Source organism: Mus musculus, chromosome 1 (assembly GCF_000001635.26).
Source record: "Mus musculus strain C57BL/6J chromosome 1, GRCm38.p6 C57BL/6J".
In the NCBI taxonomy this organism is placed as follows: Eukaryota; Metazoa; Chordata; class Mammalia; order Rodentia; family Muridae; genus Mus; species Mus musculus.
This window is the reverse complement of record NC_000067.6, coordinates 126,682,720-126,701,682: the sequence shown is the minus strand read 5'-3', so window position 1 is coordinate 126,701,682 and position 18,963 is coordinate 126,682,720. Positions and strand designations below refer to the sequence as shown.

The 18,963-nt window shown below is 43.3% G+C and overlaps 1 protein-coding gene across 14 annotated transcripts in view; it reads left to right on the top strand.

Annotated features, from left to right (window-relative positions):
- Positions 1–18,963, top strand: part of Nckap5 (NCK-associated protein 5) — a 917,161-nt gene that overhangs the window by 129,114 nt on the left and 769,084 nt on the right. For all 14 annotated transcript variants that reach the window (NM_176957.3, NM_001081756.1, XM_030252625.1 and 11 more), the window contains exon 2: positions 5,869–5,997. In NM_176957.3, the coding sequence (NP_795931.2) occupies positions 5,929–5,997 (69 nt within the window). In that variant the 5' untranslated portion in view covers positions 5,869–5,928. The remainder of the gene's footprint in view (positions 1–5,868; positions 5,998–18,963) is intronic.

Genomic DNA, 18,963 nt, shown 5'->3' with positions numbered 1-18,963 from the left:
TTGAGTTTAGTTTCTACTTCAGGTTTTGTTTGTTGTTTGTTTGTTTGTTTTTTCGAGACAGGGTTTCTCTGTGTAGCCTGGCTGCCCTGGAACTCACTCTGTAGACCAGGCTGGTCTTGAACTCAGAAATCCTCCTGCCTCTGCCTCTGCCTCTGCACCATGTCAGATGGCCCACAGCACTGTAGCCCTATGGGAATCTGACGCCTTTCTCTTTCTAACTCTTCCTTCATAGCCTTTAAGGGATAAGAATTTTATGTTCTTGAAAAGAGACTTGAACCTGCCTTCGTCTTTCAACAAGCATTTAACACTTGCAATTTAATTAAACACCTAATAGAGAAAGAGAACACAGTCAAAGCTTTTCTCCTAAGTTTATTTTGTGACAATTTATTACATATAATGGCTTTAATATCATAGTCTACATTGTATGGTTTATTAAAATGGCGTTATTTGGGGTACGTTAATGGGTTTTGAAGGCTTAAAGCATAATCTTGATTTCCTTGGCTTTTAGCATGCTTTTACTTGCCTCAAGGTTATGTGGAGTTGAGGAGTGTGTGGGGAGGGAGGTTAGTCTAGAATAAATTGAATAAATAACCTCTTTGAATGCAAAGAAACACTCTGGGTAATTGGCAAGATTTTAACTACCAGCTAAAAACCTCTGCAAAAATGGATCGACTTCCAATTTATCTGACGCTGTCTGTTTCCTGAGTCGTTCTGGGTTTTCACTTGTGTTCAAAGACATTTAATGAAAAATAATGGCTGCTGCAGTGTGCAGGGACGAGGCAGTCAGATCTTTGCTGGATTTTCAGAAAGCATTTCTCCTCATAAACTGTTTCCCTAATGAGTTGTGTTGTCTCTCAGCTGGCTTTGCCGAGCTTAGCCTGTGCTTTCCCCAACTGGCCCCAGATGGAAAATACTCTCTAAAAATTGGATGGCTTTTTAAATGTACCTCTCCACAGCCAGCCCAAACCAACAACAAAACACAACAACAACCACACAAATCAGCTGAACAGAATGCGTTTGATAGCATAGTCTGTACCCTAGCCCCGCCATCCTGTGTGGTTGAATGCTTTTTGCTTTGGGCAATTGGGATTTTTCTAATTTAACTAACTCATTAACATTAGCAGATGACACGCTGCAGAAAATCCATGCCCACCACTCCCCGGCTGCAGTCAGATCTCAGTATTCTTCTAATCCACTGGGGATATACACATGCTGTCTGTATTTATTTTTATTTACATTTATTTATTTATGTATTTATTTCATAAGATTTATTTATTTGTCTGATTTTCTTCTGAAGAATTCATGAGCAGTGCAGAGACATTTTGTATAAGGAGTTTACTTCATGCAGTACATGAAGGAGGGACAGAGTCTTTAAAAGCAAGCCTGGGAGTGAGGGAGCAGACGGTGGGGAGGACACCCATAGTGCTCTTGTTTCTACCCTGTAAAGATGCAGCTGGGATGCCTGTCTAGACAACCACTGGCCACACCATCAGACTGTCAATCAGGCAAGTTATCCAAGGTTAGCCACACCCAGAGACCTCCTAGTAAAAACTAGGTGTTCATTAATGCACTATTGTCTTTTATATTTCATTTGACTAGTCAATTTATAAATCTCTTCTTAGATTTTAGGCTTCCCAGAGATTTGAACATATGTGAGTGGCTCTTTCCTTCCCTCTCTTTTTCTTTTTCCTCCTCTCTTCTTTCGTCCCTCCCTCCCATCCTCCTCTCTCTTCCTTCTTTCCCTCCCCACCTCTCTACTATCTTACTTCCCTCCTACCTATTTTCCTTTATCTTATTTCATGAGTGTTTCTGTTATAGATGTACGAAAGCACACATGGCTATCATCTATTTATCTAGCCATCCATCCACCCACCCATCCATCCACTCACCCACCCATCCATCCACCCATCCATCCATCCATTGATATCTATCTATCTATCTATCTATCTATCTATCTATCTATCTATCTATGTAGTCTGTCTTTGACCTGTTGTGATGACTTTACTCTGCATTTTCCCATGATCATTTTCTCAGGTTTATCTAACGTGTGCGTGTGCGCGTGTGTGATATATTTGTATTGGTTTATGTGCATGTGTGTGTCGGTATCTATCCATGCATGTCTATGTTTGTGGAGGCCTGAGATCAATGCCTAGCATCTTCCACTGTCCTTCTTCACTTACGTTTTGAGTCAGGCTCCCTCACTGAACTTGTAGCTCATCAGTTTCACTAGGCTGGCTGGCCAGTGACCTCCAGAGATGCCCCTGCCTCTGCGTCCTCAGCTCTGGGATCACAGGTGTGTTAGCAACTCCTGTTAATCCAGACTAGGATCTTCATGCTTGCATGATGGGAACTTTACTAATTGAGGTATCCTTTCAGTCCCCATTAATAAATGTTCACAAGTATGATGTGTGGATAGTGCTTCTACTGAGGTAGGTAAGTGGCCAGGACTTCCTTCTGGTACCATATTGCTCATTGTAGTGGTTGGTCCTTATTGTCCTGAAAGGTTAACATTGTTCAGTGCTTGTATAATATTGCTGCTAAGTAATTTGGATGCCATTTCTACCATTATATTACATGATTGGCAGCTTAATATATGTGAAAGAATTAAGCAAACTAAGTAGGACAGCAAGCTAGGCTATTTGAGGAATTTTTTTAAGGATTCTCATTCTCCCTGGGGACATACTCCTTATGCTATAGAAACGTAAAATCCATCACCTAGAGTCCTTTCCAAATTATCATGAACACTAGAGGGATGATCACTATTCTAATACTTAATATGACTACTAGTTACTATGTACCAATCACTGGGAAAATACTCCTTTAGGTGAATTGTCTCATCAATGGATGTTTTCTTATTAATTGTGTCTTAGAGATCAGCCCATGGAGAACTAAATATATTAAAGAATTTGTTGAGTTATTAGCTAGTAAGAAGTAGAGTTCGAAGCCCAGTGTGTACCCTTTGCATGTAGAAGGAAAGCATGTGCTTGGTGGCTATGCCTTAGCATGGTTTGTAGGCATTCCCTTTCTAGCTATTTTTATTCTCAAGAAATAAATCTTCCTCCAATAACACAATCCTTTTTTAGCCTTTTCTCATGGTCACCCTGCCTGGATAATGTTCTATATCGCTTTGCATAGCTGCCTCTTACTCTAGCTATTGTATATAAAAAGGTTCGGTGTTGGCATATATGACTTGAGATGGCATCACCCACTGGAGTTATTTTCATATTACCATCACCTACCATAGTTTCAAAGTACTTCCTTGTCTTCTTGTTTATCATCTATATATTCTATAGAAAGTAAGTTTCATGAAGGCAGGGACTTGGTCTTTCTAGTCTTGTGTGTGTGTCTCTGTGTGTGCCTGTGTGCATTTATCTGTACATTTGTATACAGAGGCCACAGTTGCAATGCCCAGTGTCTTTCTGTATCATTTACCACCTTATTTTTTGAAACAGAGTCTCTCACTGAATTTGATACTCACAGATCCAGAAAGACTGAATGGCCAGGGAGACCCAGAGCCCCTTTAGCATTTAGTACAGTACTGCTTTTATATGTTTATATTGGTTTGGTGGGATCCAACTCAGGCATTCCTTGCATGACAGCACTTTACCAGAAGAGCCATGTCCCAGTCTTGACCTAGTCCTTATACATGCCCATGTCTTCCACATCTCTGCACCAGGAACTCTAAGGTATAAGCACTAGAATAATCATGCTCCTTGTGAAATGATGGCCTGTTGTAATTTGGGGAATTAAAGGTTAGGAAAGCATGGGTTTGATACAGTGGAAGTTAGCATCCCCAGCAGCCTGCGTCATAGCTATTCACATACAAGCTAGTCTTAATGATTGCAGTGGTTGTAGTCAATAAGGCAAGGAGGGGCTTACGAGGCCCACCGCATCCTGAGGAGCTATTGGGAAGTATTTGTTGCTAGCATAGGAGGTGATGTTTTCTTCAGTGGTAGAGGCACAGTTAAGTTGTTCATGCTCTAGTAGATAACTGCACTGAATCATGAAAGCAATTCAGTAAGTTACATGTGCATGCACATGCACACACATGCAATGTATACCTCCATGTGCACATGCATTCACAACGATGCACACACCCATGCACACACAGATGCACACACATGCATTCACACCCACATGCATATGCCCGTACATGTTTTCACACATGCATACATGCACACACAGCAGGTAGGGGGCTTGTTGGGAAGAAGAAAGGGTTCAGTGGGAGAGGGAGAGCTTGAGACAGGGGAAGAGGGGAGAAAATAAACACGATTAATTATATATGTGTGTAAAACTGTTAAAGAATGAACAAACAAAAGGCTATTTTGCAAAGCATTTTGTTAAGTCCTTCTGTATCAGCCCTACTTGGCTATCTTGTTTTGGAGGGAAACAGGCAATTTCGATATTTTCAGCAGAAATTTTTGAATCACCAAAGATGTACTGAATTTTATTCAGGGATAGTTAAGGTTACCTATGGATATTTATAATTCATATTAAGTTATAATCTACTCTTCAACAATTCCCACACACATTGTTCAATTGATGTAGTTGAACTTCAGCACTTGAGAAAAAATGAGAGATAGGCTTTCAGAGAGGCTACATGATGTGTCCACTGTCACAAGACCAAAGGGTAAGGAATCCTAGACTCAAATCCATTTCTCTTTTAAAGTATATTTTTTATCAATTCATTCAGAATTTCAAATGTGCATAGAATGTATCTTGATTATATTCACTTCTGATTCCTAGCCTTAACTCTCCTAGAATCCATCTCCTATTCTTCCAAAATCTCTCAACTTCATTTCCTTAAAAAATAATAACCCACAGAGTCACCCTTGTGCCACCTGTATACTATGAGTATAGGGACATTGTAGCATGGTGAAGTTACCACCAGCCAAGGGACACTCCCAGTTCTTTTTTCTTTTCTTTTTTTTCTTTACAGTTGGTGAAAATTGGAACTTAGTACATGGGATGGCCTTTTATTAAGCAAAATTCTTACTCATCATAGAATCAACAAAACCAGTGCAGTTCCTGAAGAGTTAAAAGGCAGTGAGTCTTCTAAAAATAGTCAACGACTGTGATGGCGTCACCCACAATTCACTGACACTGTCTTTATAAAAAAAGAATGGATCTTATGATGCTCAACAAATTTAAATGACATTTTACAAGATTTATTTTAATTTTAAAGTTATATGCCTTTATGTCCGTATGGGCGTCTTTGCATGTAAGTACAGTTGCCCATGGCGGCCAGAAGAGAGCATCAGATCCCATGGAGTTGAAGTTACATGTGGTTGTGAGCCACCAGGTATGGGCTCTAGGAACTTATTCTCCTATCCTCTACAAAAGCAATAGGTGCTCTTGACCACTGAGCCATCTCTCCAGCTCCTTACATAATAATGTTCTGACAATTAAATATTGGCAGTAATGTACACGTTTTGTGATTTCCTTGTTGGGTCTTAGGCTCAATAATTCTTGGTTGTGGAGTATCGTTTTGTGAGTTTGATCTCATGGGATTTGCAGACATCATCTGAGTGTATAAAAATAGAACACATCTGGCAGATGGAAGGAGGACAGGTATGGAACACATGTGGTGTGACATAGACCATCTGCTATTGGCTACAGTCTGCTGATTTAACATGCTAGTCCATTCCCTGACTCTGGAAGCAACACCTATAAAAGAAAAAAATACAAGCACCTCTGAAAAGATGGCTTCGTGTGTGCCACTAGAAGTCCTGTGTGCTGAGAAGTCTGGTTTTAGACTCACTTTTTGGGTCTGGGTACTTTTTGGCTCTAGTTTTGGTAGGAAAGTTGCAAACTGAAAAGTCTAAACACTGCAGTCTTGATAACAAAACATGTGTTCACTTTTTGCAGTGGCCGTGGAGACAGACGGGGGATTCTTCTAAATTGTAAAGGAAAATACATCACTCACCCATGGAGGGGAAGAGACAGCTGGATAGAAGGGACTTTGGTAAAAGACTCTCTCTGGACAGCAGTCTTGTGGTAAGTGCTAAATATTCACTGACCACTGTATGTGCTTTGGCTTCAAATCCGTTATTTTTGACTGTTCCTTCCTGAACGCTCTGCTCCTAAAACCCTGATTCCATTTACCCCATTAAGCAACATCCCTTGGGACTTAGGTCATTTATTTTTTTTCAAACTCAAAAGCCAGCAAATTATTGGAATGTTTGTATAGTGTCTTAATAGGTAAATGTCATAATCTGTCAACATTACATATAATTACATTAATTCTGACTGAAATAGACATTAGCCTATACAAAAACGGGCCTGTGCCTAGGGTCCATTTGTGTAGGATGCCAGGCCTATGTGGAGTCACTTCACCATCCAGTTTACTATGGAGCTAGCCTGAACAAAACTTCAGTACAGCTTCAAGTGTTGAAGAGCCAAGAGAGTAGCTGAGTGCTTCTTGGCTGTATATTTGTTCGTTCTACATAACATTTCTTTCTGAGAGATTTTATTCCAGTTATTTTTTAAAATGTTATTTAGCATGTGTGCATACGATGTGCATGTTTGTGTGTGTGTGTGTGTGTGTGTGTGTGTGTGTGAATGTGTGATTGCATGAGCAGATCAGAGAACTGTTTTCCGAAGGCCGAGTTTGTCATCTACCTAATCGTGGCGGCAAAATCTCTCTTGTTTTTGCTGCTGTGTTGTGCACTCTAGTGTAGCTGGACTTAGAACTTCCCACTGGCCCTCCTGCCTTCGAATCCCATCTTGTCACAGAAGTCCAGAAAATTTAAATGACACTACCATATCTAGCTTGTTTTGTGAGCTCCAGGGGTCAAATTCAGGTTATTGTTTTTTGTTTGTTTGTTGTTTGTTTGTTTGTTTGTTTGTTTGCTTGCTTTTACCAACTGAAGCATCTTGCTGGCCCCAATGGACACCATTCTTAACAGCCTCATTGGGATGACCTTTGCATGTGAGCATTGGGTTAGCCCAAAGAAACAGCTTAAATCGCAGTGCTTGGAAACTTGGCTTCTGTTCCAAAGCCTCTGGACCAATATATGTAAATCACCTTCTCTGTTCCATGATATATGTAAACACAGCAAGACGTTAGATGAAGACAACAGCTTAGCATGATATGCTCATTAGTGAAACAGATCTCTTTTCCTCCCTTCTTCTGTGTGAGCTACAGGGACGTGCTGTACTCTTAGCAACTGAGCTGGAGACGGGTTCCTAGAGCATTTGTTGAGGGTTAAGGACACGAGTCCCTGAGTTCTATTCCAGGTTAGAAACCCAGGCATGGTGGCAGTGCTGGGAAGTGGAAACAGGTGACCTCGGAGGCTCTTTGGACAGCTGGCCTTGCTTATTTGGTCAGTTCAGGCTCATGAGTGACTCTCTGATATCAAGATGGACAGTGGAGCTTGGTGGGGATTAACGCTGAGATGCCTGTCAACCCACACTTAATACATACACACGTGCACACACATGCACACACATGCACACACATGCACACTAATGGGCAACTCTCCCACTCCACCCAGTTGCTAAGCTGCTTTATCAGTTGTGCCTCTCCATCTCTGCTGTGAGTCCAGGTTTCTTTGTTTTTTTTTTTTTTTTTTTTTTTTTTCTAATCTACAGCCGTTGTTTTTTTATTTCTGTGATCATGGCCATTTCCCTTTAAAACAGCTATTCTCAACCTTCCTAAGGCTCTGATCATTTAATACAGTTCTTCCTGTCATAGTGAGCCCCAACCATAATATTATTTTCATTACTATCCCATAACTGTTATTTTGCTACTGTCATGAATCATAATGTAAATATTTTTTGGAGCTCGAAGTTTGCCCGAGGGGTAGAGACTTACGTGTTGAGAACTATCTCCTTGAAGCTTTTCATGAGTGGAGTTGTGAGTCTTGAGAAGAGAGTGCGTGTTCTCGTGTCAAGTACTTCTTGTGACTCAGAAACTGGCTGTGGACTCAGCACTGACCAGCATGCTCTTGGAGGCTAAGGACTTGGGTGACATTTTAAGTGTTCTTTTCCGTGGCTACAGTTATACCTCATATCCTACATCATGTGGTATCTGTGCAGAAAGTGCATGAATGAGGTATGCGTTCTCATGTTTCAATGCCCTTTTCAACTTCTAGGAAAACTGGTAATGAAGGGGTAATTCTCAGCCTCTTTTGCAGAAGAAAATCTTCATGGACGTTGACATGCCAAGATTCAGGTCTGACTTGGGCTTAGGCAGAGACAGCAGCAGCCATATGGTATGATGGGAACAGTTCAAAAAAGTTCTTTTAATCCAGAAATAGCATCCTGGTTGGTTGGTCTCCAGAGCTGCCTATTTCTGCCTCCAGTCTCAACTAATATGCAAATATCCTATAAAGGCAAACATGCTAAGCTATCATCTTTCAGTACTTCATAGTTTCAGTCCTTAGTAAAACACCTTGGATCTATTCAGAATGTGAAGAGCAGAATTTTATACAGGCTGTTGGTAAATAGGGTATATGTATTTATTTTATGTGCGTGTACACATGTTTACATGCCATGTCATGTATGTGGAGGTAAGGGACAATTTTCTAGAGTCAGTTCTTTGTTTCTCTCATCTGAGTATTTGGACCACACTCATGTCATCAGGCTTGGTGTCAGGCACCTTATCCACTGAGCCACCATGTTGGCACCTACCCTGTATTTCTGAGACAGGGTCACTTATTGACCTGGAAGTTTTCAAACAGACTGGACTGGTGGGCCAGCAAGCCTTAGAGATCCACCTGTCTTTGCATTCCCACCTCTGGGATTACAGCATGTACCACCAGATGCAGCTTTCTTACAAGCGTTCTGGTGATCAAACTCAGGTCGGTCCTCTTGCTTGCACACCAAGCCCTTTACCACATATGCTATCTTGCTGATTCCCTTCTGTGTTTTGAGAGAGGTTCTCTGGCTGGCCTGTAGGTTACCCTGGCTGGCCAGCAAGTCCCAAGGATCTGGCTGTTTCTGTCACCCCCAGCACAGGGATGTCAAGCGTGTTCTGGCAAGTCTGGTGTATTGCTTTGCTTTGTTTTTGTTTCTCCCTACATGGATTCTGGCAATAGAACTCTTGCTTGCAAGTTAAATACTTTACCAACTGAGCCGCCTTGTAAAACTTTTGAATCACAGACCCAGCGAAGGTACTTGCTTTTCTTAAAGTTAGCCAGAAGGATAACACCAGGTAGAGAGCACAGGTCTCTCATTTCTGTTCCTTATCTTTCACTAAACATTAGCCCAGGAAGAGACGCCCTTTGGAGAAACTAATTGGGCAGAAGAGAAACAAGGCATCCTCATGTCTCAGAACTCCAGTACAATAACCATCATGACCAGAATTTCTGAGAGTCAGGAGACCCAGGGTGTTTTTCTCATTCAGATTTTGCAGGAGAAAATTCTTCCTCATGAACCCTAAGAATAAGGTACTATTAACTTTAGTACCTTTTTATTTCACTTAATCAAAACGTGAAGTGTTAAGTTAGAAATTATGGCTCTCTTGTGATGGCTTTTAAATATTTTTCAGGCTGGAGGAACCATATAGAATGAAGAAACAGTGAAGATGAAGGAAAACAAAGAAGAAAAACTGTTTATGTCCCTTAGTGATAACTTTGAGGACTAAGCATAGAGGGATTTTAAAATGTGTGTGTGTGTGTGCGTGTGTGTGTGTGTGTGTGTGTGTGTGTGTGTGTGTGTGTGTGTGTGTGTACAAGAGCACATGTACAGGTCCGAGGATAACCTCTGCTGTTGATTGGTCCTCACTTTCTGCTTCTTTTGAGGCAGGATGTCTTGTTCTCCATTATGTATTATGTATGTCTTGAAAATGTAGTGCTGAGCCCACCCACCCTCCATTGGTGCAGCTTGTCTGGGTGTTGGGGAATGGAAGTCAGAATACAGAGGACTGAGAGAGTGCACTCAGGATAACTAGTTGCCAGAAGTCTTGATGGGTCTAGAGCAGAACCCAAGAAGGACAGAGTACCTGTTGTTTACTGTAACACCCAGTTCTGGGACCAGGGAGTGGAGGATAGAAGGTCCAAGCAGCAGACACAGGCATGTCAGCAGTCAGGGCTGCTGGTGTCCAACACCAAAATTACCTTAGCTGGCAGCTCTGGGTGTTTGGTTGGCAAATCACATATTGAGGTTACACCACAATGGTTTCTTTCCTTTTGTCATACTAGCTGAGATTTATTGAAGTTTAATACATGCCAGACAGTCTACTCAGATCTTTATATAGAAATAGTTGGCTAATACGACAACCCTTTAAAGTAAGAATTCTAACTCTCCCTACTTTACAAATGAGAATTCTACAGCTTTGTGTGTGACTTAACTCCCCCGAGGCCTTAGGACTTGGGAGTGTTGGAGCTGAAACTTCATCTTTGGGTCTGGCTTTGTATATCTTGAAGCTCTGAAGTAGAAACTTCTGTGACAGCCACGGGGAGTCTACATATGCTGCTTCCATGCCCGTTCTGACAGAAAGGCCCCCAGCTGTTCTGACAGAACTAGAAACTTCCATGGATACTACAACACCTACCATACCTGCACCCAGTGATGAGGGAGGCAGGCTTGGTTTCAGCAAGAACAATTGACCAGGCGTGGGGTTGGAAGGGAGAGACCCCCAGGACTGGTGTTGGGGGTGAGGGGCTCCCAGGAGTGGTGTTGGGAGGGAGGGGTTCATAAAGAATAGGGGACATGAATACTGAAAGGTGGAGCTAGACCTGCTTTCTGAGCTTTGGGTTTATTATTATTATTATTATTATTATTATTATTATTATTATTATTAATTACTTTCTTTGAACCAACTCTAATTTAAGAGGAACATGCATGCATTTACCTGAGGAATTATTGAATAGAGGGAAGTAACTGAGGAGTGATGGGGCACATCCAGCTTGTGGGTAGATGTCCTTCATAGCAGGATACAGCCCTGTGATAAACCTGACAATCCTATCTCAGTGCTAAGCAGACTTTCAGTTGGACTGCTGACCGATGGAGGGAGCAGAGGACCCAAAGAATTTCTCACTTTCCAGAGGGGATGCTGTTGTTTAGCTCACTGCTAGCAATTGGTGCCTGGCACCCAGGAGGTTTTTCTTTCATCTGCTTTAGGCTTTCTCTGAGAGAGGCTTCTCCTTCCCTTCCTCTCAGCCAACTGACATAAAAACCACACCTTCAAAGACTCCCATGAAAATGCTCTTCTTTTGAGACATGGTCTTATGCATGGTCAAGCTAGCTGCAAATTTGCTGTTTGGTTAACTTTACCCATCAACTTGAAATAACCTAGAGTTAGAGAGAAGGGAGTTTCATTTGAAGGGTTGCCCAGATCATGTTGACTTGTGGCATGTTTATTGGAGATTTTTTTGATTATTAATTGATGTAAGAAGGCCCAGCCCACTGTGGGTTGCACCATTCCCTTGGCTTTGTAAGAAAGCTAGCTTAGCATAAACCCCAGTAATCTAGCTACTAAGAAGCATTCTTTCACGTTTTCTGCTTAAAGTTCTTGCTTGCCTTCCTATCATGTCTTTTTTCAGTGATAGGCTGTAGACTATAAGTTGACATAAACCTTCCCTTCACCCACATTGCCTTTGGTTAGAGTGTTTTATCACAGCAGCAGAATGAAACTAGAACACTCATGATGTAGCCCAGGATAACCTTGAATTTCTGATCCTCCTGCTCCCATCTCCTAAGTGGTTTCAGGTGTGTGCCTGGTTTAAATACAGTGTAGGGATGGATGGAATCCAGGGTTGGTTATGCTGGGAAGAGATACTCTAGTAGTTTGTTAACATGTCGATCCCCAGAAAATGTCCTTCTTGATTGGATCTTATTCACCTGATTTAACTGATTGCCACATGAACCAGTTCTCAAACATTGGTGGTATTGACATTGTAGACCCAGAAATTGTTTGTGGTATGTGTGTCCTGTGCGTTGTGGGATGTTTAGTAGAACATCAGGCTTTTACTCATTGGGTACCTTACCATCTCTCCCAGTTAAGGCTACCAAGTCAGCCTCCAGATATGACCTGCTCCCTGGGAGTTGATCGCCTTTAATGGAGCTAAAGTATAACTTCTTAGAGGACACAGGCTATGTCTTATTCATGTTTGTGCGCTGACACATGGCCCTTGCTTAGTGTGATAAATGTGGGTTTGAGTTTGTCCATGAGTCTTTCTATGAGCTCCAAAGACATTAGCTGGGGACCAGGGGTATGGAGAGATCCTACTACTGTTGGTGATGGTTGGAGAGAGAAGGTGATGTACTTCTTATTCTCATGCGAGGATGATCCTGCTGTGTGTGTGCGTGTGCGTGTGCGCGCGCGCGCGCTCGCGTGTGCACAAGAGTAGGCCAGTGGATAGTCAAAGCGCCATCTCTTAGGTGTCATTTGTTTTGATTTTTTGAGACAAAGTCTCTTACTGACTTGGAGCTCACCAAGTAGATTCAGCTCTCAAGTCTTTGAAATGGCTGAAACATTTTATACTAATCTGTATTTGTGCATTTTTATGGGGGGAAATCCATACAGTATCATAAAATTCTCAAGGGCATCTGTGACCCAAGAATGCTAGGGCAGTTTGACTGCTGAGTTCTTCCCAGAGCATCTGCCCATGGACCACTTTCCTTCTGGGGACACAGAGAAGATGCTCTGTATTCTCTGATCTCCATCATCAGTTGTATTTAGCTAGAGTAGTGAGCATTACCTGTCAATGTCTGATGTCTTTGTGCATCCTTGGAATATCTGAGATCAGTACATCAAAATAGAAACTAGACAAGTTTTGAAAGCATTTTGCAGAAGCTGTGCTACTGATGGGGTGGGGAATTATCCTGCTTCCTTGACAGGAATAAGGACAAATGGGTGTCGATGCTTGCTTGGCATGCTTCTTGTTTCCTTATGGCACTCAGATCTGCTTGTCATCTTCCTATCTTTCAGTCACCAGCATGATTAGAGCCTCTGAGTTTCCATGGCAACCGAGTTTCCTGCGTCCTCCTATGGCAGCCTCGTCATTTTTATGGCAGGCTCCTCCAGTTCTTTGTCCATAACAACAGGTAGCATGTTGATCAATCTCTCTGGGTATAGATCTTTTAAACTCACCAGGCTCGGGGACATCCTTCCTGCATGCAGGTTTCCAATGTGTTCTTCCCTCCTGTCTGCTTGGAAAGTGTTCTTCTGAGGCCTGTTTTCAGGACGTTCCCCCTACATCCTCATTTTCCAGGTTTTCCTCCTCTGGGATTGCTTTCTGATGCCCTTCTGTATGCCAGCTGCGAGGCTCTCTTCTTGTGTGCCCTTTCTTCACTTTTTCATTTGTTTTCATAGGAACCGAGCACCTAGAGGACGAAGCTCCTTGGCATGAGGAGCAAGAAATGCGAAGCAGGGCTTTCTGCTGATTTTGAACCTTTATCAGTCTGATAATTCACTGGTCACAGTCCTAGCAGGGTGCACGCAGCAGGGAAAAAACGACAACAACAGCCTGTATGCAGCTCAGAAGATGGCCTACTTGGTGAAGTGCTTACCACACAAGCACAAGGGCCTCAGTGCTATCTTCAGAATGTAAAAGGGCCAGCAGGCACAGTGGCGCGGATTTGTAATTCCAGCCCTTGTGGGGTAGTGGCAGGAAGATTCCTGGCTCATTGACAGCCAGCCTATCCTAATTAGTGAGTTCTAGGCCAGTGAGAGACTGTCTCAAAAGTCAGGTAGACAGTATTCTGAGGAGTGATACTTGAGATTGACAAAAGGCCTTGGCGAGCACCTGTGCATCCTCCCCTTGTTTCTCAGGGTTTGGATAGAAGTCACCCTTTTATTGATAGAAAGTTCTTACCACAAAGAGAAGGACTTTTATATTCCACTTGAGAGCATTGGCCTAAATTTAAGGTTTGGTGTTTCTGTTTTCCCTGTAGCAAAGGTTTATTGGAAAGCCACAGAGCCTTAAAAACCAGCCTCCAGTGTGCATGTTTTATACTGCTGAAGTGTCTGAGACCATAGGTAAACTCTCTGTAATCCTGAATCATGGTCCTCCTCCTTCCTTCCCCTTAGGAGTGTTCCCTTCCATTGTCTACCTCCTTCTTAGCATTTTCCTCTCTTCCTTGTTGGTGCAAGACAGGGCTCATCGCATAGCTAAATCATCAGGATTCTTTGTTCCCATTGGGTTATCTGTGTAAATGGTGCCAAGTGTACAAATACTTACACCATCTCAGCTGCTTTGTGCTAACTTCCCTACCTATACTGTCATTTATTATCATCTAATATTTATTAAATCCCCACCGGGTCACAGGTTGTATTGTCTTGGCATAGCTTAGTCACTATCCACCATCTTCCTGCCAGTTTTGTTCATAACCCTCATCTCCAACCTCATTTCAATTAATATTTTGAGAGCCTGTCTAGGAGCATTGCATTTGAACATTCTACATAATGCCAGATGCACAGATTGGAGACTCCTTTCTATGGACCAGTTTTGCAATTCTCTGCTAACCAAGAGTCCTATTAGTCTGGGCTGCCTTCTACAAGCCCCGACAGAGGTTTCTTCTGGTTCCTTTGCATTCTGGGTCATTCCAGATGTTTCCTCCTCACAAATTCCCATTCCTTAATGAGGCTTAATGGATCATAATTGTCCATTTCCAAAGGTGCCTCTGAGGTTCTCTTGCCTCTGTCTTTCAGCACCTCTTCGGTCCTTGGTTTTAAGTGGCTGTCTTCAGCCTGGTAGATTTCCTAATACAGTTAATTCACAGACTGCTCTATGCACATGGCTGTGTTGAGGGAAATAAAATCATTTGGTCTAGTGAATTCTGGGATCCATCTGTCAGAGCTGGCACCATAAGGAGCTTCAGGGCTGTTGGCTTTTTGTGAGGGAAGCTTTGTCAGAGGCCTGGCATCTTTGGAAGGAGAATAGCTCCAAGGTCTGTCAGTGTCCCAGTGTGAATAGGCCAGTTCCAAGACAGAATTCCTGCAGGCATCAAGAGGTGGCCTGGGATGAAGCTACTGCTCTTGTTCTTTTCCTTTGTGTGGTATCCCACTGGCCCTGTGAGCATGGGAGGCAGCGATGCAGACAGGGAAGTCCTTGGGATAGTTAGGGGCTATGTGAGGATCTTCCAGGCCAGATAGATTAGGCTCTTGAGCCTACCTGGTGAAGTCAACAAGGAGGAGGGGAAGCAGAAATAGAGGGAGAGAAGGAAGAAGGGAGAGAGGAGATGGAGGGAGAGAGGAGAGGGAAAGAAGGAAGAGAAAGAAAGAGAAGAGTTGGGAAGGGAAAGAGAAGAAAGGAAAAGAGAGGGAGGGAGGATGAGAAGGGAAAAGAGATGATAAATGAAGGACAATAGGGAAAGAGAGGGAAGGAGATATTTGAGTGAGATATCTTTCATGCTGGTAGAAGGATCTGAAGAAGTCTGCCCCGTCTGAGGGTCAGTGGTGTTGTTTCTGTCAGTTGGGAAGTCAGGTGACAGGAGGGGAAAAGAGGGAGGAGGCAGGCATGGAGGGCAGGAAAAACATCAGGAGCAAGACCCTGCTTCTAGGAAGAGCCATTATTGCTACCCTTAGGCAATACTTACTCTTTCCTAATAGCCAGCTGGCAGGAAACACTACTTTAGGTGGAGGGACCATTGCCAGTGGTGTCTCCAGCAGCAACAGGTCAGACTGTAGGCACTCTGTGAGCTCTAGTCCCTTAGGGTGGCTACCATTGCTGAGTCCATTTGGAAGTCAGATGGACAGGGGCCAGTGCAAGGAAGGGAAGTGTGAAAGGCAGATTCACTCAGATGGGCTAAGAGAAGCAACCTGTGCGGAGATGAAAAGCAAGCATAGACAAGTTTAAGTGTGTGTGTGTGTGTGTGTGTGTGTGTGTGTGTGTGTGTGTGAGAGAGAGAGAGAGAGAGAATGAGAGAGAGAGAGAGTGAGAATGAGAATGCATGTGTGCCCATATTCAATTAGCTGTGGAAACAATGGAGCAGCCTTGGATATCTTCCTTGGTGGCAGCTGCTCTCCACTTTTGGTGCAGGGTCTCTCACTCTCACCTGGAAATTGCTAGTTTACCACTTTGCCTGCTGAGCCATCCCAAGTCAGGTGACCAGAGCGGGTAACAGGTGGCAGGCAGGGAGGTGGCAAGATATGACCCTATCCCCATAGTTTGTTGAGACATGGTCTCATTATTCAACCCCGACTTTCCTAGATTTTTACTATGTGGAGCAGGTTACTTGTGAACAGAGATTTGCCTACCAATACATGAGTGCTGGGATGAAGGGCTACCTCTGTTTCCTGAGAGTGCTGCAATTGAAGGCAGGTATCACCACACTCAATAGTCAATAGTGGTGTTTCAGCCTGTCACCTTGGAGTATTTGTCAGAACTCACGTCCTATGCTCCTGTGTTACGGTGTTTTTTCCTGCAGGGTCCCTGATGAAGATGCCTGGTGCAGAGCTATGTGCCCATTTATGGCACTGGCTATATAAGAGGGTGGGCTAGTAGACTGGTCACTTCATTAAAATCTAAATTCTTGGGCCGGAGATATGGCAAGTATGGTTAAAGCAGTTGTCAACTGAGCTCAGATGCCCAATATCCTCCCAGTATCCTCCTAGTATCCTCCCAGTATCCTCTTAAGAAGCCAGGTATGGTGGCAGATGTTTGTAATCTGCTGTGACAATGGAGATGTGAGACTGGCTGGTGCCTAGGGCTCACTAGCATACACAGCGACCCTTGGGGGATTAGAAGCCCTGTCTGCACAAAGGTTGATGGTTTCTGAGTAGCAATAACCTAAGTCATCCACTGGCTTCCATATGCAAGTGCACACATAATGCATATAAACACTATGTGCACCTTCACACACATGAAGGCAGTCACGCGCACAATTATAAATAAGAAAGCTAATAAATACCTTGTACAGATGTGCTTGGCTGAAGAACCCAACTACATTAGATATACATGCCTCTGCCTGTATGAGCTTGGCCATCTTACCTGCCTTCTCTGGGCTTCCACACTCTAATTTGTAAGCACACCAAATTGTCTCTCCCTCCATGGGCAAGTAGAAGAACCAAAGAAAGATGATAACACCCAGCATATGCAGTTCTGTGCCTTGCTTGCCCTCTTTGTAGTGTAAACCCAAGATGGCGAGCGGCTCACTTGGTCTGCACATAGAAGGGGATTGAGAAGACAAGTCTCTTCCCTTTGTTTAAAGCATACATGTATGGTCTGTAAGAAACAAATCAGCATAACCAGAATGCTCTCAGCCAGAAACGCCTCCTCCCGTTCCTTGCTACAGGTTGGCTCTTGCCAAGCCCAGAATTCCTTTCTTCTTACCCCAGTTGCTCAGGAGTTCCCTATTAATGACTAGGCCAGACCTTTTAATATGGAACATTGTATTTTTTTTTTTCTGGAACTTTTGGGCTTCTGCCTTCACAGCTGAATTCTGGCCAATGACTATTTATAACAGGTAATTTTATTCCAGAGTCTTCCCAAAGTGCCCAAGCACATGCACAATGACTTGCTGTGCCCTGGGTCCTGCTGAGTCTTTCTTCCCCGGGCCCCTGCTGAATCAGACTGGGCCGGGCCATGAAGCCCCTCTTTGTTTGCCTTCTGTCTTCAGTTGCTCTGAGCTCTGCCAACTTGGAGCAGTGGGAGATAGATGGATTTCGGAGGAAGGAACTGGAGACCGTTTCCCATCTAACTACCTCCCTTATTGAGGGAGGAGCAGAGGACAACGTGGAGGGGTCTAAGTGGAAAAAGCTTTCCACTACATAAAAAGAAAGAGGAAGCGGGGTTTCAGTGGCATTTTGCCAGGTTCCAGGAATGCGCCAACCCTGGGAATTGGCCCCTGGCCAGCCCCCTCAGCGGCTGCTGACTTGGGAAAACGGGCTCTTTGGTGGCTGCCAAGAATGTAGACAATGGCCTTTTGGATAGCTCAGCTTTTGAAAGTTTGGCTTTTGTTTTATTATCACCAAAGGTAACATTTATTGGGCACCTATGTATACAGGCCAAAAGATAAAACGCATGATTAGGAGTCCCTGTAACTTAACCAGGCAGAAGAGCCAGGGTCCAGGCTAATACAGAAAGCCTGCATCCAATTAGGATCTAATCCTCTACTGGGGCATGCTGCTACCTTAAATGTGAGTGCTGTGCTACCCGGGATTCTAGAATTAAAGTTGGTTTTAAGTGTTAAGCTGAGCTATAAATGAAGTAAGTTTAGTCCATTGTCATTTGGTTGAGAAAAATCTTGGTTGTAGATCAGGTGTGTCCTGATTGAAGGAAAGGAAAGATGCCAGGCTCAATGCTTGGTTTAGGACAGAGTAGCCCTGATCTACATTGAACACTATTGTCAGGAAGGGAAAGAGAGTAGCAAGTTACACACACACACACACACACACACACACACACACACAAACCTTTTAATATGTGATCTACTAGTAAGGAGTGGTGGTTATGGTATTATTATTTATCAAGATTTATTTTTTTGTGATTTATGTGAACTTTTTTTTTGGTCTGTGTTTGTGTTAATATATTCTATATGTGCGCTGGCACTCATGGAAGCCAGGTGTCAGATCCCAGGGGCTGGGGTTACAGACAATTGTAAGCCATCCAATATGGGTGCTGAGAACCAAACTTGAGTCTTCTTAGAAGAGCAGTGATTACTTTTAACTGCTGAGCCATCTCCTCAGACACTAAATGGTGTTATTTTAGCAATAACTGATTTCATCCTGTAAGGAGTCTATTGAAATGGCTCACTAGGTAAACTTGTCACATAAGCATGAGAGTCTGGGCTCAGTCCCTTCAGAAACTCTTAAAAGAGCCCAGCCCCAGCACTGGGGAGAGAGGCAGCAGGACTTGCTGGCCAGCCAGTTTTACTAAGCCCATGCAGTCCAGGTTCATTGAGAGACACTGAGAAAATAAGGTGGGGCCACAGGCGGCTAAGTGGGTTAAGGAGATTGCCTCTCAAGTCTTGTCCCGCTGAAATCCGTTCCAGGAACCCATGGAAAGGTAAAAGGAGAGAATCAGCTTCACAGAGTTGTGCCCTGATCTCTAAATGCGTACGATGGTACACATG